Genomic DNA, 18,758 nt, shown 5'->3' with positions numbered 1-18,758 from the left:
CCCACCTCCCATATATATATATATATATATATATATATATATATATATATATATATATATATTTTAAGAAGGCACTTTGAGAAGTAAGCTTCTCTTTGAAATAACATCTAGGCAGTGAATGTTTTACCAAGTGATAAGAATTATGGAGCATTATCTAGACTCAGCCCCTGCCTCTAAATATACTGAAGAACGTACCTATTCCCAGCTTTCAAAACAAACAGACAAACAAAATAGAAATGTCACTTTGTCCAGTCAGTCTGTAGCTGCAGCTTTGTTTGCTTTCCTAGCCCATGGTCACTGTGAGCCTGGTCTGAGGGGTGACGGATGGCTCTGGATGCCCTCTGAGCAGCTGCTGCCAGCTTCTCTCAACCATGACAGCTTAGCCTTTGGTGTGCTCCACAGATAGCCAGTTTTCCCTTCTCTTCCTTTTTATAATCGTCAAGCACCTGAGTGGACATTGACTCTCACTATAATGTGTTGTCTGCTGCCCCATCTAGTGAAATATCTTACCTGTTGATCGAAGTTTCTGCTGAAAACCACCAGAAAGCAGAAGGGTGAAAGCGGAAGGGTCCTAGGACAAAGGGCGTTTCAGTGGGAGATAGTATAAGAAAGTGGGTAGAAATGTGGTTCTGGGATTCTTGTCGTGGGCCTCTTTCCCTTCCGTTGAAGAATATTGAGGAAGAGAGCATGCAACAGTTGCTGTCACTCATGCCCCTGGCCCACACGCCCCTTTCTGTAATTGTCTTGAGTTTTTTCAATTGTCATTTTTTTGTCTGAAATTTTATGTTAACTTATTGCAAAAAGAAGCTGTTAAAATGACCTTTGGCAGATGATGGATGGACTGGTTCAGTCCTTTGCCGGGTCTGTGAAGGGATCCAGCTGTCCCAGATTACCATGCCTAAATGTGCATTTTCCAAGGCTGTCAGTGATGGTGGTGCATGGGAAACTGGCAGACAAAGTGGAGTGTTTCCCACTGAATGAGGCATTGTGGGGCTTGCTTTGTGCTCAGAGCTATCGTGAACAACCATGAGATTGACAGAACAAGATGGAACAGGTGCTAGCAATCCCAGCTAAGCATTTTGTTATTTTGATGGATTTCAGGCTGTTCTTAAAGTTTTTTCAACAGCACATGTCCAAATCGTGTATAAACACAAGCACACACAATTTGGACTTGCAGAACATTTGAATCAAGTCCTGATGCAAAAAATAAAGAAATAGAGAGAGGACAAAGCAGTCGTTTAACAACTCGTATTCCAGTGTTTGAAAAATTGTCAGTAGAGGATGAGCAGTCTGCTACTTTATGACTGGCAGGCCAAACTTTCTGAAGCTAACAAAAAAACAAAAAGTCCACGGTTTTCTATTTAGTATAAAGCGGAATTCTCTGGGACTTCCTTGGCAGTCCAGGGGTTAAGATTTCACCTTCCAGAGCAGGGGGTACGATTATGATTCCATATTTTGAAACCCTGCAAGGTGAGATCCCACATACCTTGTAGTCAGAAAACCAAACCGAACAAACAAACAAACAAAACAGGAGCAATATTGTAATACATTCAGTGAAGACTTTAAAAATAGTCCACATCAAAAAAAAAAAATCTTCAAAAAAAATTTCTAATGAATAGATTCCCCACACCCTTGCTATTCAACAGCGCTGCTGTCCCTTTAGAAGTAAAAAATGACCCATCCCTAGAATCATTTAAGTAGTGACTAAAGACTTGTCTCAGGTTTGGGGTTTTTTTTTTAAGAAGTATTTTGTAGAAGAGCCAAGTATAAAGTTAGACAAGATGCAGTCATTTATTCATTTAGTCACTTAGCAAATTTTTGTTGAGTGCCATTATGTGGCAGGCACCGTGATGGTCACTGGGGACATTGCTGAGAAGGAAAGGGACAAATCCCTGCTTTCACGGAGCCTACATTATAAATATATACTATGCTTGACAGTAGTAAGTTTTTGGACAGAAATAACACCGTACTATAGGGGTAACTGAGTAGTGTGGGGTTACTTTAGAGGTGAGATCTAAAAGATAAGAAGCGGGAGGGGTTCTAGTGACATGTCAACTCTGCAATTCTCTGAGTGTGATAATTTGAAGAACTGCTGCTGCTACCTTTGAGATACCCAGCAGTAACAATCACTGCTCATGGAATCCTGCTGCTGCTAAGTCGCTTCAGTCGTGTCCGACTCTGTGCGACCCCATAGACGGCAGCCCACCAGGCTCCCCCGTCCCTGGGATTCTCCAGGCAAGAACACTGGAGTGGGTTGCCATTTCCTTCTCCAGTGCATGAAAGGAAAAGGGAAAGTGAAGTCGCTCAGTCATGTCTGACTCTAGGCGACCCCACAGACTGCAGCCTACCAGGCTCCTCCTTCCATGGGATTTTCCAGGGAAGAGTACTAGAGTGGGTTGCCATTGCTTTCTCCATCATAGAGTCCTATCAATACTCAAATCCAGTGACCTGGAATTGACTTAAAAATCCTCTCAAAGATCCTCCAGTCTGCTTTACATGCTTTGATTCTGACCTGAGTAATAACGTTTTTAGCATTTATTTAGACACCTTTTACACACCTTATCCTTGTATTTAGAGACCAAAATGTCTTTTAACTATTTAGAAGAGAGACATTAGAACTTAAGTCAGATCCCTCCTCCTATCAGTGAGGAAGCTCAGATCCTCGCTGGATCCCAGGGAGAGACTGCGCCTGCAGGTACAGCAAAAGCTAGGACTGCAGAAGAAGCCCTGCAGCTGGGACCTCTGATGTGAAGGGAAGTGCACTTTCCTCTATTGCTCACTGTTGACATCTTCTTGCTCAGTGTCGTTCTGGAAGGATATCAACATTTTATGTGTATGTAGCACTTAACAAAGCCATTTGATATTCATTATCTCATTTAAGCTTCTTCCCACTGTGGTGGGAAGTGACCGAAAAATCAGCAATTTAAGGTATCTAAGATCATTCCACCAACTTTGATCTGGAAGCGTCAGAGTTCCTACATGGCAAATAAGGAAACTGAGATGTGGAGAAATTAAAGGACTTTTCCAGAAAGGCTAGATGATTGGACCAGGCAGTGGCAGTTAAATATCCTGACTCTGGATGAAAGTCTGCTTCTTCCACTAAGCTGTAGAAAAGAAGTCGATCAGTAGTTTTGAATAAAGGAGTGAGAAATGGTAAATGTAAACGAGCAGGAAATTAGATAAAGGGAAAGACTGGTTTGTTGTGACTCAACTCATCACTGCTTTTCACAGGATTGCTACCTATACTATCCCTATAGTTCGTTCAGCTCTATTGTATTTTGAAATGTATTAATACAATTGCTGTTGTTTTTTCAGAAACCAAGGCCTAGTTTATTTTTCTTAAAGAAACACAAAAATTAACCTAATCTCCACTATGTCTGCTGAAATAAAATAGAAGTGGGTAGGTAAAAGTTCCATCTAATCAGTAAACATTTATGTAGTACTGCCCTGTGTTAGCAGTAGGGATAGAAAAACTTTGTTCTTAGGAGCTCCTTGACTCAGAGGGGAAAAGATCAGTAAAAGTGCAATGGAAAAACTCATAGGGAGTTTCCTGGTGGCTCAGTGGTAGAGAATCTGCCTGCCAGTGTAGGAGACATGGGTTCAGTCCCTGAAGTGGGAGAATCCCATATGCAACAGAGCAATTAGGCCTGTGAGCCACAACTATTTAGCCTGTGCTCCAGAGTTTGTGAGCTTCAACTATGGAAGGCCAAGTACCCTGGAGCCCATGCTCTGCAACAAGAGAAGCCACCGCAACTAGAGAGTAGCCTCTGCTTGCCTCAACTACAGAAAAGCATGTGCAGCAACAAAGGCCTAGCACAGCCGAAGATGGACAAATAAATAAAATTCTTTGTAAAAAGCAAAGTGCACAGGACTGGGCAAATGAGCAGGAGAGCTGACATCAATGTCAAGGATAGCATTTCAGTTATCTATTACTCTGAATAAACTACCCAATAGTATACCCCATAGTATACAAATTTCTTAGTAGCTTAAAATAACAGTCATTAATTTTGTCTCAGGATTCTGTGAGTCAGGAATCCTAGGAGGGCTCAGCATTCCATGTTGCTTCCTCTAATGAGGGTGCAGTCCAGGGGTGCTTAAGAACGGAAAATTCAGGATGCCTTCACTTGCATGCATGGAATCTTGGTGTGGGGACAGCCACTCCACATCTCTCTCTCCCGTCCAAGCCTCCTCTCTCCCTTTCTCAAAGAGCAGCAACACACAGAGAGGCCACAAGTGTGAGCATTTCTCCTGATCGTGACTCTTTGAAATGCCTAGCAATACAAGCGTGGCTTAGATTGAGTTTCATAGACCGTCCCCCAGCACTGATGTTTTCTCAGGGTTCCCATAGCTACCTGACTCCAGTGAGCAGTTTAGAGGTGGAGGACACCCCCACCCAAGCGAGGTCTCTAGGGACTGTTATCAGGATCAAAGCTACCCACTGTTAGAGGACACAGGTCAGCATTATATGAACATACGGAAAAAGTCATTTCTTAATTCTTACTGTAAAGATGAGAATGGTTGTTGAATTCATAAGCACATGAAATGTTTAGGGGGCAGTTAACTCTAATCTTTTTTCCTTCTTGAAACCCTTTAGTCTTTAATAAGAAATAAGTCAGCTAAATTCATCATAATGCTGAAATATGTGAAAATGATTATTCTAACCAGTGATGTAAGTGTAAGAGTGCCTTGCCAGTTAAAACATGGTTGTTTTTACCATTAATGCTACAATACTTTAATAAACACAGTATACAAATTTCTCAGTATTAGAGGAAGCCCCAGTTAAAACTATCAACCACTAATACTGAGAAGTTTGTATACTATGTTTATTAAAGTATTGTAGTGTTAATGGTAGAAACATCCATGTACCACCAAGCTGACTAAGCTCTAGGAGACATCACCATCAGAGGGCTTATCATAATCAGCAAATGCTCATGGTTAGCCTAATGCAAAATACTATCTCGGATGTCACAGAGGATGTATGAAAGTTTATAACTTAGAGTTTGCCCTTAAACAAGTGAAACTTACAAGGCATTAGGTATATAAGAAGATGTTACCAGGTGGGATGTGAATAGTATGGACAGGGAGGGTATGGATTTTGTCCTCCAAATTGTTTTCTGGAACTGACTCCCGGCAGAAGATGAGGAATAATTTGAAACAAGTTCTGAAACGGTAGGTAGCTTGGAGTCATCTATTCATCTGTTACCCTATCTTAGATTCCGCACAGGAAAACCACCCTCACTGTTGCATTTTGAATTGTTCAAAAATTTGAAGAACATCTGTTTTTCTATTAGAAAAGTAAAATGTTTGCTTTCATCCATCATGACTGAACTTTATCTCTCTTTAATTCAGAGTCTCTCACTGAATTTCTTCTCAGTGCATAGAATACCATCAAAAAAGACCTTTGCAGTTGATTTTAAGAGACTTTTAAGAGATTCAGTTATATACTCAGATATCTTAATTAGCATCGCTCTGAGTGAAGCTACTGATGGAAATCAACTTGAAACAATTAGAATGTCTTCAAAGCTTTAAAGTGGGTCTTTTTAAATGGAGGGTTGGGGGGGTGCCTTTTATTTTAAATCAATTTGCTGGCTCATATTTACTATGGCCTAGTTGAAGTTATATATTGCATTTAAACCACAGTGTTCAACTAAAAAATTAGTCAGGCAGAGTTTTGGGTCTTCTATATAGTATAGTATAGACAGACAGATTGTATGTGTGTTTATATATGTCTGTATATATCACACACATATTCATATATACGTATAATGCATAGACCCACAAAACCCTTTTTATAAGGGAAAAGGGAAGAAAATGACGCAAGTAAAATAGCATTATGGGAGAAGGAGGAGAATCATGTGTTTTAGGACAGCAAGGTTAGAAAGACCAAGGACCATTTAAAGATTCAAAACAATAGCGTTTAGCATGAAATCTACTTTTTATCATCCTTACTCAGCCATCAGAATGAAGAAAGACAGTGTCCAGCTGCAGCAGTAGTTTGGTAGCAGGAGAATTAGAAGTAAAGGTACTAGTGCCTGAGGGGTGGGTCATGAATTAATAATTGCTATGTGGCGGATGAGCCCCGTCAGAAGAGCTGAAAATGAGGAAGTTGCCTTGCAGAGCGCTATCAATCACTCAGTGACCATAACTTCCAGTAATTAGTGTATTTTATGGGCCTTTGCTTCAGTGGCTCGAAAGCACATATGCTCCAGTCACAGCTAAACTTTGCCAGAGTAATATTCCAGGATGATTTATCCTCCTGCTGCACTGGGATATAACCCTATATTAGGTGAAGATTGTGAACTAAGCTGCAATAAAGTGTAAGTTTAGGTACAGTTTGCCCAGGTTGAGACCTCAATGTATCATGCTTTTCAGCATTCATGGTTAGACTACAGCAAGCAATCATTTTTTACAGTAAAACAAATAAAGCAATTAAAGGAACAGCATTAGGATATTGTACTTGTGAATTACCGTTGCCCTGGCCCCATTTAAGTGTCCACTGTTATAAACCCATTTCTAATTTAAAAAGAAAAAAATCCACTGAATTAGAAACATTTATTTGTAATGCTATCTTTTCTCCATTATTAGAGTGGAATAGAATGCAGGACCTTCTGAATGATGGATAAACGTTTGATTTATTTCTTTGTGCTGCTGTGTTTGGGATCCTTAAGTTAAAACAAATTTACTTTTTATCAGTGGGCTCTGGTGAGGATAAGTCATTCCTTTTAAAATATTGGGACATGTTAAGAAGCACTCCTGATGGGAACCTCACCGTTAGGCTCTTTCTACACAAAGGAAACGTTATTTGTGAGCCCTCCAGAGCAGTGGGCACCGTTTGAACAGGCGTCAGGAGTTATTTGCTGTGGCTCACCCACTGCACTGGAAGTCTCATGGGGCCTTTGCCAACCAGGGACCTTTGCCATTGCCAAAACATCTGGAGAGTCCAGAGTTCCCAGTAATTTAACAAGCTTTGCTACCAACCTCCAGTATGACCTTGGGCTAATTAATTAAGCTTCCTATGCCTCCTTGAGCCAGAATTCTGTTTGTGTTAAAGAAATCCTTGGAATGATAGGAAAGCATTATGTGAAAAGTATAAATTGAATAGGGAAAACATATGTGTGGTCCCACTGTGTTCTTTTTAGGGTGAAATGTTTCTACCCCACTTTTCAATGTTTAGTGATGGTTGTTCTTAAATTTCCTGAAATAGACACCAGTCATAAGCCCATTTCACCAAACATGGGAGGAAAAGTGTTCACAGTTTGATGCTTTCATTCCGTTTGTTATTCCATCTTTAATTTGCAATGTATTATAATGTCATACAAGTTAAAACAATAATAGTAAAACAAACTGATTGTCTTTAATTAAAGGGAATTAGGTTTTGATTTTAATATATTTGATGTAGTGAGAACTGATAATGTGGAGGGTCCCAAAGGTTATTAGGGCATATTTCTGTTGGGCCTGATAGTGTTAGTAATAACCTTCTTCCTCCTAGTTTTAGACATGAACAAATATGTCACTTCATCAGTCTCTGTTACTCGCACTTATGCCCCTCCGCAGGGGTTGCAGATTCCACAAGTTATCAGCTAATGGCGTTATACATTAAAAATTGAAGCTTTCCTCACTCCGAGGCCCTTCAAGGCTTTGTTCTTAAGCCCTAGACACTTTGGAGTGCAGCTGCAAACTATAGGCAGAAGATTAAATTAATTTGTAACTCTTTTTTTTTTTTTGGTATACTGTATTAGTAAATCCTCCACATTTAATTGAAACCCTGCTTCAAGATGCTTTGTGTTACCGTGTTCTTTGTTGTCACTTTAACCTCCCAAGCACTTTAGCACTGGTAAATTGCTGTTATATCCTTCGGATTCTTTTTAAACCATTTAGTAAGAGGACAGCGAAATTGATACATGGGAAGAAAAGTAAAATCTTAGGGTAGGTTTTGAGGTATTTAATATTTATTATGGTCCTTTTCCAGCAGAGTTTCAGATGATTTAAACTCTCTCTCTAGGACTGTGTAAATTGGTCTTCGGATGAAATCTCACCTAGGGAATTTTATGTAGTCCAATAGTTAAGTCTGATTTTTTTTTTAAGTTTCCCTGTGTCTGAATGTTCCAAAGTGCTGCTGCGATCCTGTAAAATGAGGGTTTAACTGCAGTGTATGGTCTAAAGGCAAAATCCTTCTGTGGAAATTTAACTGTGTAAGATGTGCACAGGTAATTTGCAAATTTTAGAACATTTCAGACTATAAAGTCCTCCTTCAGCTACATCACTGACTATGTTGAAAATGCTTATTTTCAATTTGCAGTTTTGTTGAGAAACATAGAATATGTCTAAATTAAGATTTTTATAAAACTCCAATGCTCTTTAACATAACTGTAAGTTTAAAACAACTCCCCCACTGTTGATATTCTAAGTTGGAAAGTTTGTCACCAAAAACATATCCTAAGTTTATGTCCTGCACTGGCTTTCTGGCTACAGTGTATGTTTTCTCTTTACCCTTTATGACTTCTGACAGTAATGATCTTTACTGTTAACAGAAGCCATTGTTGTTGCTTTGTAAATAAATATCTTCTGCCCTGACTTTTTGTTGCAATGAAAAAGTTTCTATCATGCAGTTGTTATGTATCTGGCAATTGTTATAATCACACCCACACATATATTGATTATTTAAATCATAAAATCCAACTTATTCAAATAATGCTAACTCAGTAGTATTTCATAGATTATGGACAAATTAAAAGGTCAGTAAGATGACGCTAAGGAACAGTCCTAGTTTTTACAGTGAAATGTTAGTAGTTTACTGTTATTTAAGTGTATTCCTAACTGGTAAATGTTTTCAGAGTGTTTAGCAGTTTACTGAATCTTAAGTATTTGGAATTAAAATGTACTTTTTTATTCAATGTTACATAGAATCCTGTCCCTCCCCCATCTCTGCCTCCACTCCTCCAAAATAAATAAAGCTTTTCCAAATCTTTTACAATATGAGCTGTTCCCCTCCTGGGAATGAAAAGGATGTTAGAGTCATCTGATGAATTGCTGGCATGTACATGGATCCACATTTTTCAATATACTTTTTTTTTTAACTGGACTTAAGCTGCCTAAATTTAAATGCTTCTTTTGTAAAGATGATAAAAGAGAGCAAAGACTTCTATTGGCTTAGCCCTAATCTGTTTGCTTTGTTGTGATTCTTTTTTTTTCTTCTTTAACTGTTAACCTATTTATAAATCTAAATCTACATACAAAGGTCATTGGTTGGCTGAACTTAAACCATTTTACTCAGTAAATTTAATTAAGAAAATACAGTGCAACTCATAAGCAAATGAGTTTTTTCCTAGTTTTAAACCAAACCACCCTCTTGAGTGCTGATTGCCTTGCCCGACCCCTGGTGATACAGAAACAGGCAAAATTAAAAAGGACATTAAAGCTTCATTAAATCTGAAACACATTTAGTACAGTGACATATCTGCAGGCCATTTCAGAGAAGATTACATACCCTCTTTTGTAAGTTTCCTAATTTATAATACCTTGACAATAAAAACTGGGGAAATGCAAGTAGATTAATAGACCAGTAGGGGTAAAAGATACAGAATGGCCCCAGGTCTGTCTGTCTCTGAAATAGTCACTCATAGCATATTTGCTCCCCCTTTCCCATAAGGTTTCAGTGTTTATTTGAGTTTTGACAGCCTCAACCTTATCTGCTGAGAGCCCTTTTCCTTTTTACCTTCTCCTAATTGAACTTGATAAAAAGATTCTAGGGCCTGGCTGTATATTTCCTTCTGTTTTGTCACAAGACAAATAGTACAGAACATAAACATTGCAGCTGCATTAAACCTAAAAGGACAGACTTATGTGGAAGGCAGCTCCCTCTCCCAGAGCCTTAGGATGACTGCTTTTGGTGCCACCCTTACAGCACCACTGCCAGTTTTCACTGACACAGAATTGGAATCCTTGGCTTGCCGCTGGAACAACCCAGTGGCAACACCGTGAAAGAGGAAATGACTGTTGTACATCTTTGGTCAAGAACTAGGAACCATTCTCTGCCCTCTGATTCGGAAGAGGTCAGATCTGCAAGATGCCTTAGAAACAGTCCTCCCAGGAATGTAGTTGACAAGTAAGACTGAGCTTCCACAGGATATCAGGAAAGTACACACAAGTAGAGCCAGTCCCAAGGATGATGAGTTTGCTTATTCAAGCACTGCCACCTGTTCCTAAGCAGGCTGGTACAGAGCTCCCAGCTGAATTTTCTCTCTGTTCTCTTGCATGGAGGTCTCTGACAGAGTAAATCAATGATATCAGCCAGCCTAATTACCTTTTATCACTCATGAGAAGGGAGCCAAGTTGATGTGTGTACATGTCCAAGTCAGCTATAGTCTCACCTCTCCATAGACAGTGATGTCTTGAGAATTTGAGGTTTTGTGTTGAAGTGGGAAAAGTTCATATTTTTCATCTTATCCCATTTTTTAAAAGCCTTCCATTTATCATTCCTTAGTTCTTTTAGCTGTAAGAACCAATGGCCAGTGTTGACACTGGCCAGCTAGTCTAGACCTTAGCTGTATGTATGGTGGGCAACTTTCTTCTGCTGGTAAGCCAGGTGGACAGAAGTCTTCTGTAGGCCCTAATAACATGTTCAGCATATACCAGGGTGAATGGTGCAGCACCTGTGGAAGGACTTCAGATCGAATGTTCTAAATGTTTTCTAGTAGTTATTAAGCTGTCAGCTTTTTTAGATGAGAGACCCTCCTCTTGCTACTTTTTAAGTCCAAATGAAAGAGTGTGCAAAGCTCATAATCTGCAAATGGGTGTGGTGGTAAGTGACAGCCTTTGGTGAGCTGTCACTGCCTGTCAATTCAGTACAGAATGGGGCAAATGCCTAGCCCACCCATTTCTGCCACAGAAGACCAGAGTAGCTCCTCCTGAATCAATGTACACATTCTCATTGGCCAGAAACACAGTGTATTTCAAAATGTAAGTCAAATTGATGGTCAGTGTTGGGTGGGGGGTACAGTTGAGGCAGTGGAGAGCTGAGTCGCTTCCCTTCCTAACAGCAGGATATAGACAGACATAATTGTGCAAAACTGTGAAAAGGAGTTTAACATTCACACTCTTTTTCCTTGCTTTATACTTGAATGGATTAATGACGTCCATCAGATGAAACAATGGTAGTGTAACTTTGTATCTTGAAAATCTGAGAACTTTGAATATATAAGAAATGAATGCAAGGCAACAAAACTTACCAAGTATTCCAAAAGATATATATATATATATATACATCCAAATGAGTGTTGACTCTTTCCAAGTAGTCACCTTTTGTGGTCATATAGGTTTATTGGTTTTATTGGTCATATAGGTCAATAGGTTTATTCCTATTATGTTACTGAAGCTTGCACTGGTTTTAGAACTTTAAAAATTAACCTCAGCACTTTCATGTCTATCCTTATTAAGAAACAAAATATTTATTCTTTGAGGTTGGCTTTGGGTTTTGTTGACTAAGGCCATTCAAACCTTAGCCAACAAATAATTTACATGATCAAAAAGCAGAGAGGTATAATTCTAAGTTCAGGATAAGATGCAGTTCTAATAAAATGAAGTTATTCTCCTGTTACTTGAAATGATTCTAAACATAGGTGTTCAGAAATGTTTGAGCAGTGCCAGTGTCTTTGAAATAAATATGCAACTTCTCAAGGTATAGAAAGGTAGTATAATACGTTAGAAAGAATCCTGGATTCAGTTGCAAATCTTGGGGTCAGTCCCCACACTTATTAACCACGTTGAAATGTCTTCAGTGGGACTCTGGGGTTCTAGTCTGGAAAATGGATTGATGTTTCTTGGATCCATTCCAGCTTCAAAGTTCCCTGTTGTAGCAATTCTACTCTTAAATAGTTACAAATACATTTAAAGGATTTTGAGCTTGAAGATGGGCCACATTATGAAGTTGCAAAATTTAGCCACTATTTTCTTTAAATAAAATAGTATAGTTTTATACTATAGTCTTATAGTATGTTTGGTAAATTTGATCTTATCACTGTGTATTAATCCTGTTCCGGGTTGAATCATTTTGTTTCCACAGGTGAGAATTCAAAGTCCAAAGTTAAGTGAGTGGTGTAGAAACACATAGCAGTTTACAAATCAAGCAAAATTGGAAGCTCTAAGGATTCATTTTCCAAATTTTGGACCTATTGTTCCAGCTCCACGATCTTGAAATGCCATTTTCCCACTAGTAATAGCTCTTTCCTTCTAACTATGAATGGATGGGAAAAAAAATGAAAATAGTGGCAAATTTTCCTGTTTCATATGGCCCATTCCCCATTTCCTACAATTCTTTTTATAATTCTTATAAATGAAAATTCTACAGAACAGTCAGCTCGGATCAATTAAATGTTCCCATTTTTACAAGAGAATAAAACCAACAGTCTCCTATGATTTTGCATCTCTGTCTAGAAGAAGCTGTTGTACACTTGTAAATGTGAATAATGCCTGTACAACTGAGAATATTCCTAAGAGAAATGACATAACGATAGTGTTCAGTTGTTAAAATTAGAATATTTTATCAGGGAATACAACGTTATCCAATGTAAATGTTCATTCTAAATACAACTCTCAATGTAATTACAACAATAATTTAGTTTGTGCGTTTGAGGTTGTGAGCTTTTTATATTTGCTGAATACAGTTCTGAAATTTAGTACTTGTCTGTCTTAAGGAGATCTGCCCTGCATGCAAATCTATAACTAGACAAATATTATTTCCTTTCCCAGCTTGCTCTTGGGAGGTTTCCATATCCTCAGGTAAGATTGTTCATTACTGCCGTTTGCCACTGTGACATTCATTCCTATGTATGAAGGTACAGGGAGCAATTGTGAACATTTGAGCCACATACAAATAAATCTGTCCTGTTAAATTGAAAAGTGATATCTTAAAGGAGTCATTTAGAAGTCTCTATTGATTTTTGATTTTTTTTAAACTCCAGGTTTTTTTCCCTCTTTGTTAGAGGTGGGAAGCCATCGTCGTGCTCTTCCTTTGTGTGACACTGGTGATGTTTTCCGCACCCCAGCCCAGCCCCATGCGCTCATACAGAGGTTGGAAGAGAGGCACAGCCTTTTCTTGATACAGTGTTTGAGTTTTTGGATTCAGTTAGTTATTTGAATTAAAGGATGGAGATGGAGGGTGAAAGTATCTAATCTAGGTCATTATTTTTGCTAAGCAAATAGGTGGACCCCCACTTTTACATGGATATGATTTTGAGTGTTTTTGTTTTTTTTTAATTTGTCCTTTCTATTTACATTTCTAAGGAAATAAACTATCCATTATGTTACCATTGCTGACGATAATCTCTGTGGTAATTTCTTTAAGATTTTTATTGTAGAAGGGTGTTAACACTTAAAATGTTAAGCTATTCTGTGGTTTGAAAATGGTTCCCCACTGTGTGGGGAGAAAGAAGTGAAATGTCTAGAGGGATGAAAAATGAATCGTTTGACTGTTTTCCTCTGGTTGATGCTCACTGTTTTTCTGGCATCTTGGTCTGTACAGGCCAAAGTGCCTGGAGGCATGTCTGATTTAAAGGTGGTGTTGGTCTCTGCTCTTTAAGCATCTATTAACTTGCTATTATTATGCAAATAAGTGTTGTATTACACATACTAATTTATGCATGGTTAGATTATGCAGATGCATCACAAACATGGTTATTGAATAATAGGATGGGGCTCATTCTCTCTCCCATCTTTATAAGCAGTTTTAAACAAATTCTCCTGATACCCATGTGAACATTTAAAGCCCCTTCACACGCTGAAATGTCTCTTCTGTATTCTTTTTCTTTTACAGTTAAAGCCATCAGATAAATAGAGGAGAAACTGTCCAGGTTGTTAGGTTCAAGAGTGTCAGTCTCACTTTTCAAATGTGTAGGATTATTTGTTTAAACATAATCTTTTCCTTAAAGAGAAGCTCTGAAATGTAATCACTTGGCATGCATGCTCGAATTTAGTGACATTTTAGTGTATACAGCCTTGCTGCTTAGCTCTAGGTAGCCCATCAAATTAAAATCACATTTTCAGGATTTATAGCTCATTAGAATATTTATCTTGGTAAGCCTCTTATTCTGTCAGTAATTTTTAAACAATTCACTGTTTGGCCAATTTATGCAATCCCCTCATTTTGTAAATGAAGAGGCACTATACAACTTAACCTCTCAAACAAGTCTTAGTAGAAAGCTTGTAAGCCACATAGAAAAAAATACCAAAGTTTGAGAATATAGCTGTATTCTTGAGATTCCTAATGCCTAGAGTATTTAATCAGTGAAATTTGTATAAGTGAGAAGTCTTAAGAACCGATTGCCTTTGCATTTGACAAATGAAGCTTTGGAAGACTGGTCGAATTTGGGAAGAGGCTATCTCCCTTCCCAGGATTGAATGTTTTCGAGAATGTGTTAAGTGTATGTTTACTGGATCAGTCAAGTGGAAGTGGAAAACTCAAATGTGCTGCACTCCCTAGTTAGCAATCACTGTTACGCCAGAGTGAGGGGAAAACTGTGTTCCTTGGGTCATGATAGAGTATTGTCACCAAACTGGGGCTTTGAAATAATAGAAGTAGCTTTCGATGCCATCAGGTCTGTTTCTCAGGTCTCACAACCAGAAGTTTGTGCCTTTCATTGTTGGCATCAGTAATGCCTTTTGATGGACTTGGCATTTGTTTTACAGGCTTTGTACTATATACTGAGGATTTGGAAAGGATACTTTATAAATTCCTCTTCTACCCTGACCTTTTGCCTTCAGATAAAACACATGAAGAAAAATAAACATTTTTATAGTATCGCAGGGATTGGATTATGAAATAATACCTTCTGTTTGGCCCGTATTATCTCATTTGAACCCCGAGCCACTCTGTGAGGTAGCCTCCCCTCACACATTGGGCAGACAGGATAGCTGATTTGCTCACTGTTGTACCATAGCTGGTTTGGGGCCATTGAATCCCGAGTATAATGGGCAGGAGTGAATCACAAACTCTCAAGATTGGAAAGGGATCTCAGACAACGTTGAATCAGACCTCTCCATAATATCTCTGAAAAGCAAACAGTTGAACATGTCTAGTGATAGGAAACAGAGCAGCCCTAGAGTCTAAGCTTGATTTACCAGGCTTAAGGACTGCTGCTGCTTCTGCTAAGTCACTTCAGTCGTGTCCAACTCTGTGCGACTCCATAGAAGGCAGCCCACCAGGCTCCCGCGTCCCAGGGATTCTCCAGGCAAGAACCCTGGAGTGGGTTGCCATTTCCTTCAATGAATGAAAGTGAAAAGTGAAAGTGAAGTTGCTCAGTCGTGTCCGACTCTTAGCGACCCCATGGACTGCAGCCCACCAGGCTCCTCCATCCATGGGATTTCCCAGGCAAGAGTACTGGAGTGGGCTGCCATTGCCTTCTCCAAGGCTTAAGGACTACCTCGTCTCAATTGTTACCCACTAGTCTGCTCCTTGAACACAGGAAAGATTTTCACATATCCTTAAGGTCTCAAAGTTTTGCATCCCTTCTGTCCCCAGGGATGGTGCTGAGTCAAATCAAGGCACCAGATCTCAGCTCTCCTCACTAGTGGGAAGCTAAGGAGACTGACCTCTTTGAAAGAGCTCTAGAGCAGGAGCCAAAAGATTAGGGTTAGAACCAGGCTCTGGGATTTACCTGGTGGTGTAGTCATTAAGAATCCATCTGTCAATGCAGAGGACACAGGTTAGACCCCTGCCCTGGGAAGATTGCACACACTGTAGAGCCACTTAGCCCCTGCGCCAAAACTACTGAGCCAGAACCCGAGAGCCTCAACTACTGAGTCCTTGTGTGTGGCTCCTGAATGTGCCTAGAGCCCATGCTCCAAAACCAAAGAAGCCACTGTGATGAGAAGCCTGTGCACCACAACAAAGAGTAGCCCCCACTCTCTGCAACTAGAGAAAGCCCACTCACAGCAGCAAAGACCCAGAGTAGCCAAAAAATAAAAGTAAAAGAAATAAATCTTAAAAAAAAAAAAAAAAGGACCCAGCTCTACCATAAGCTTCAGTCACCGCAGGCCTTAATTCTTGCTTTGTAACTCTTGGAGGCCTGTTTCCTCATCTCTACAATGAGTCTGTCTGATTAGAAGCATGCAGAGCAGATGAGATTATGGATATAAAACCACTGGGGAAAGTACAAAGGGCCACCCTGCTGGCCCTGATGTGGGACTGTAGCACAAAAGAGAACTTCTAATCATCAACCAAAGGTTGCAAGAAGATGTGTACTCAACCTGCCAGCTGCAGCTGGAGCAGAGCGTAAAATGAGCAGAAGGGAAGGAGGGGAGGAGAGGCCAGCTTCCAGACTCATCCTTCCCCCAGCCCAGCGTCAGCGTCAGCGCTGCTGACAGCATCGTTAGCAGCGTCTCCTCCTGCCGGTGACGCGGAGTGTACCCGGTGGGGATGCAGATGTGGGAGGGGTACTGGGAAGATAGCCGGGAGAGTCAGTGGCCTGGGAACCACATAAAGGTTAAAGGGCTGGATTTTCGTTGAAATAATCATTCTCCAGGAAACATTATTGTTTGGGGGGTTGGTTTTTATTTGTTATTTGAAAGCACTATCTATTTTAGTTTCCTTTAGGCCTTAAAGTTGTGTAGCCTAATTGGCATGCAGTTTAGGGCTCTATGGAAAAAATGGCTAGGAGTCATTACCCAGTCTTATTACTACAGTTTATAGTAGGATGAACAATGACGTCGGAACTACCTAGCACCTTTCCAACATTGAGCTCCAGAGCACTCGCTGTTATGTGACTCAGGCTATACATCCCACCTGCAGGAACTATTATTTCCAGCCTCCAGGTGAGCAGGCTGAGTCTCCAAGTCTCCAAGGCGTCTTGCCTTGGGGATGAGTTGGTACAGTGAGAGCTGAGACTTGCAGGTGACTAAACTAAATGACTGAATCTGTGAATTCTGATTTTGGTTGGCTGTTGAAACCACTGCCCTTCCTCCCTCTCAGCCCCACCAAGCCCTTCTCGCTCACCTTCTCTGCCCTTGGCAGGCCTTCTGTGTAGATGAGAAGGGTTGTCCCATGGAAGATGACGGCAAAACCATTCCCCTGGAGCCTCCCTGGTTTTCTCACCATGTGTTTAGCAGGGTGACAGGCGATCTGCAGGCCTTGGAGCTCTCACTGACCCCAGTGCCTTTAAACTCTGGGTGCCTGTGAAGCATATTGTGCAATAGCATAATGAAAAATCATGGTTTTAAACAACTGGTAAAGAGATAGTATCTCAGTTTCTTGAGCACTTTAGCTGTAATACTCTTTGGGAACAATGTGCATGTCCAGACATGGATAGGAGCTGTGTGTAGTTAATCGTGTACATCCAAATCCAGTTGACTTAAAAAACACAATGGTGGGCAATGGTTGGTTTAATGACACCGTAATTTAAGGGAAACAAAAGAGATTGCCTGCTAAAAATTTTTGTCCTTCATTCAAACTTTACAACCAGTGCCCTGCATTAGGGCAATAGTAAATGCATTAAGGAGACTTCTCAAGGGTTATGTCGGCTCTGACATTTGAAAATTTGGTAAGCAAGATGCCACAGGAAAGTGAAGATAATATGGATACACATGTATTTAAGGTACTTTTGCATGTATAAAAATGTTCTTCTTTTGGCTACATTTCCTGATCTTGGTTAATAAATTACATCAAAATGACCTGAAGTTAAAAAAAGGAAAAAAAAATCTGAGCAAATAGTGCCCCTGGTATTGTAAAGCTTTGAATGTTTTCACACCCCATTAATTTATTACTTCTCTTTCTTCATCTTTAAATTTCATTTTTTTTTTTTCAAAAATTCCGACTCCCCGCTGCTGCAGTGATTTTCATCTTGTTGTTAATTTTCCCTGCTCCATATGGAGCTCCAGACATTTCACCTGGAGGCTGTACTAGATTTTGCTGTAGTGATCGTACTTCCGGAGGCCAAAACTGTCATTTAGGGTTCCTGGTGCATCTGTCTGCGCCAGGCTTTTCACTGGCATGGGAGAGTGTGAATAACAAATTGGATGCACCTGAGATTCAGATGATTAGTGTGTTTTGTGAATCTCTACGACTTGTAAGCAGATAGCTCTGGGGGTGGTGGGGAGGGCTGAACATCGACTGTGGGTGAATCTGTACTCACACCTTACATTTGGGGCTTTTCAAGGGAAGTGCAAACATCCTAGGCAGCCTGAGTGCAGAGAGAGTAACAAATATTTCATCCTGCCTTGTCATTGATTAGAAAAGAGCCTTTAATTTCATTTCACCCCATGTTGTGATTAATTTGCATTCTTTGTCAGAAGTTAATGGAGTTTTTTATGGTTCACTCTGAAATCCTTGAAGACATCAGACTTGATCTGATGTTTATACAACCGCCAGCGGAATTTTTTCGTTTGATTGATGGCAAGCTTGTTGTTATTCCAAACGGCTTTTTAAGCTGTTTTTAAGAATTATTTGAATAAAATTCAAGCAAGATATTGTTGTAACGATCAAGATTATCTGTTAAAAATCTGTTTCAAATAAAGAAGATGATAAGTAGTAAAAAGGATCACAAACGTGAGATATAGTACATGGTGATGTTATTTGTTAAAATACATAAGAATGGCATTCAAATAAAATATTGCGATATGTAGAGATCACTTTTATTGAAAAAAAAAATACCATCATTTGGCCAAATAGAATAATTAAGGCCAAGGTAGAAGGAATGTCTCCATCTTTGGGATTAAAAATCTTTACAAGTGGCGATTCTCATTTATTCTGCCACCTTTTGCTACCAATG

The 18,758-nt window shown here is 39.6% G+C and overlaps 1 protein-coding gene across 4 annotated transcripts in view; it reads left to right on the top strand.

Moving 5' to 3' along the window:
* Positions 1 to 18,758, top strand: part of LOC120860892 (dual specificity mitogen-activated protein kinase kinase 5) — a 263,217-nt gene that overhangs the window by 162,914 nt on the left and 81,545 nt on the right. For 2 of the 4 annotated variants that reach the window (XM_040236604.1, XM_040236606.1), the window contains one exon: positions 12,748 to 12,777. The exons of 1 other annotated variant lie outside the window; for it this stretch is intronic. In XM_040236604.1, the coding sequence (XP_040092538.1) occupies positions 12,748 to 12,777 (30 nt within the window). Of the gene's footprint in view, positions 1 to 12,747; positions 12,778 to 12,982; positions 17,134 to 18,758 lie in introns of those variants that run through there. One more of the 4 variants, XM_040236607.1, reaches the window with a different exon arrangement.

Source organism: Oryx dammah, unplaced genomic scaffold, assembly GCF_014754425.2.
Source record: "Oryx dammah isolate SB20612 unplaced genomic scaffold, SCBI_Odam_1.1 HiC_scaffold_11209, whole genome shotgun sequence".
Taxonomy (NCBI): domain Eukaryota; kingdom Metazoa; phylum Chordata; class Mammalia; order Artiodactyla; family Bovidae; genus Oryx; species Oryx dammah.
The sequence above is the reverse complement of the archived record's forward strand: the minus strand, read 5'-3'. Positions and strand labels throughout refer to the sequence as shown.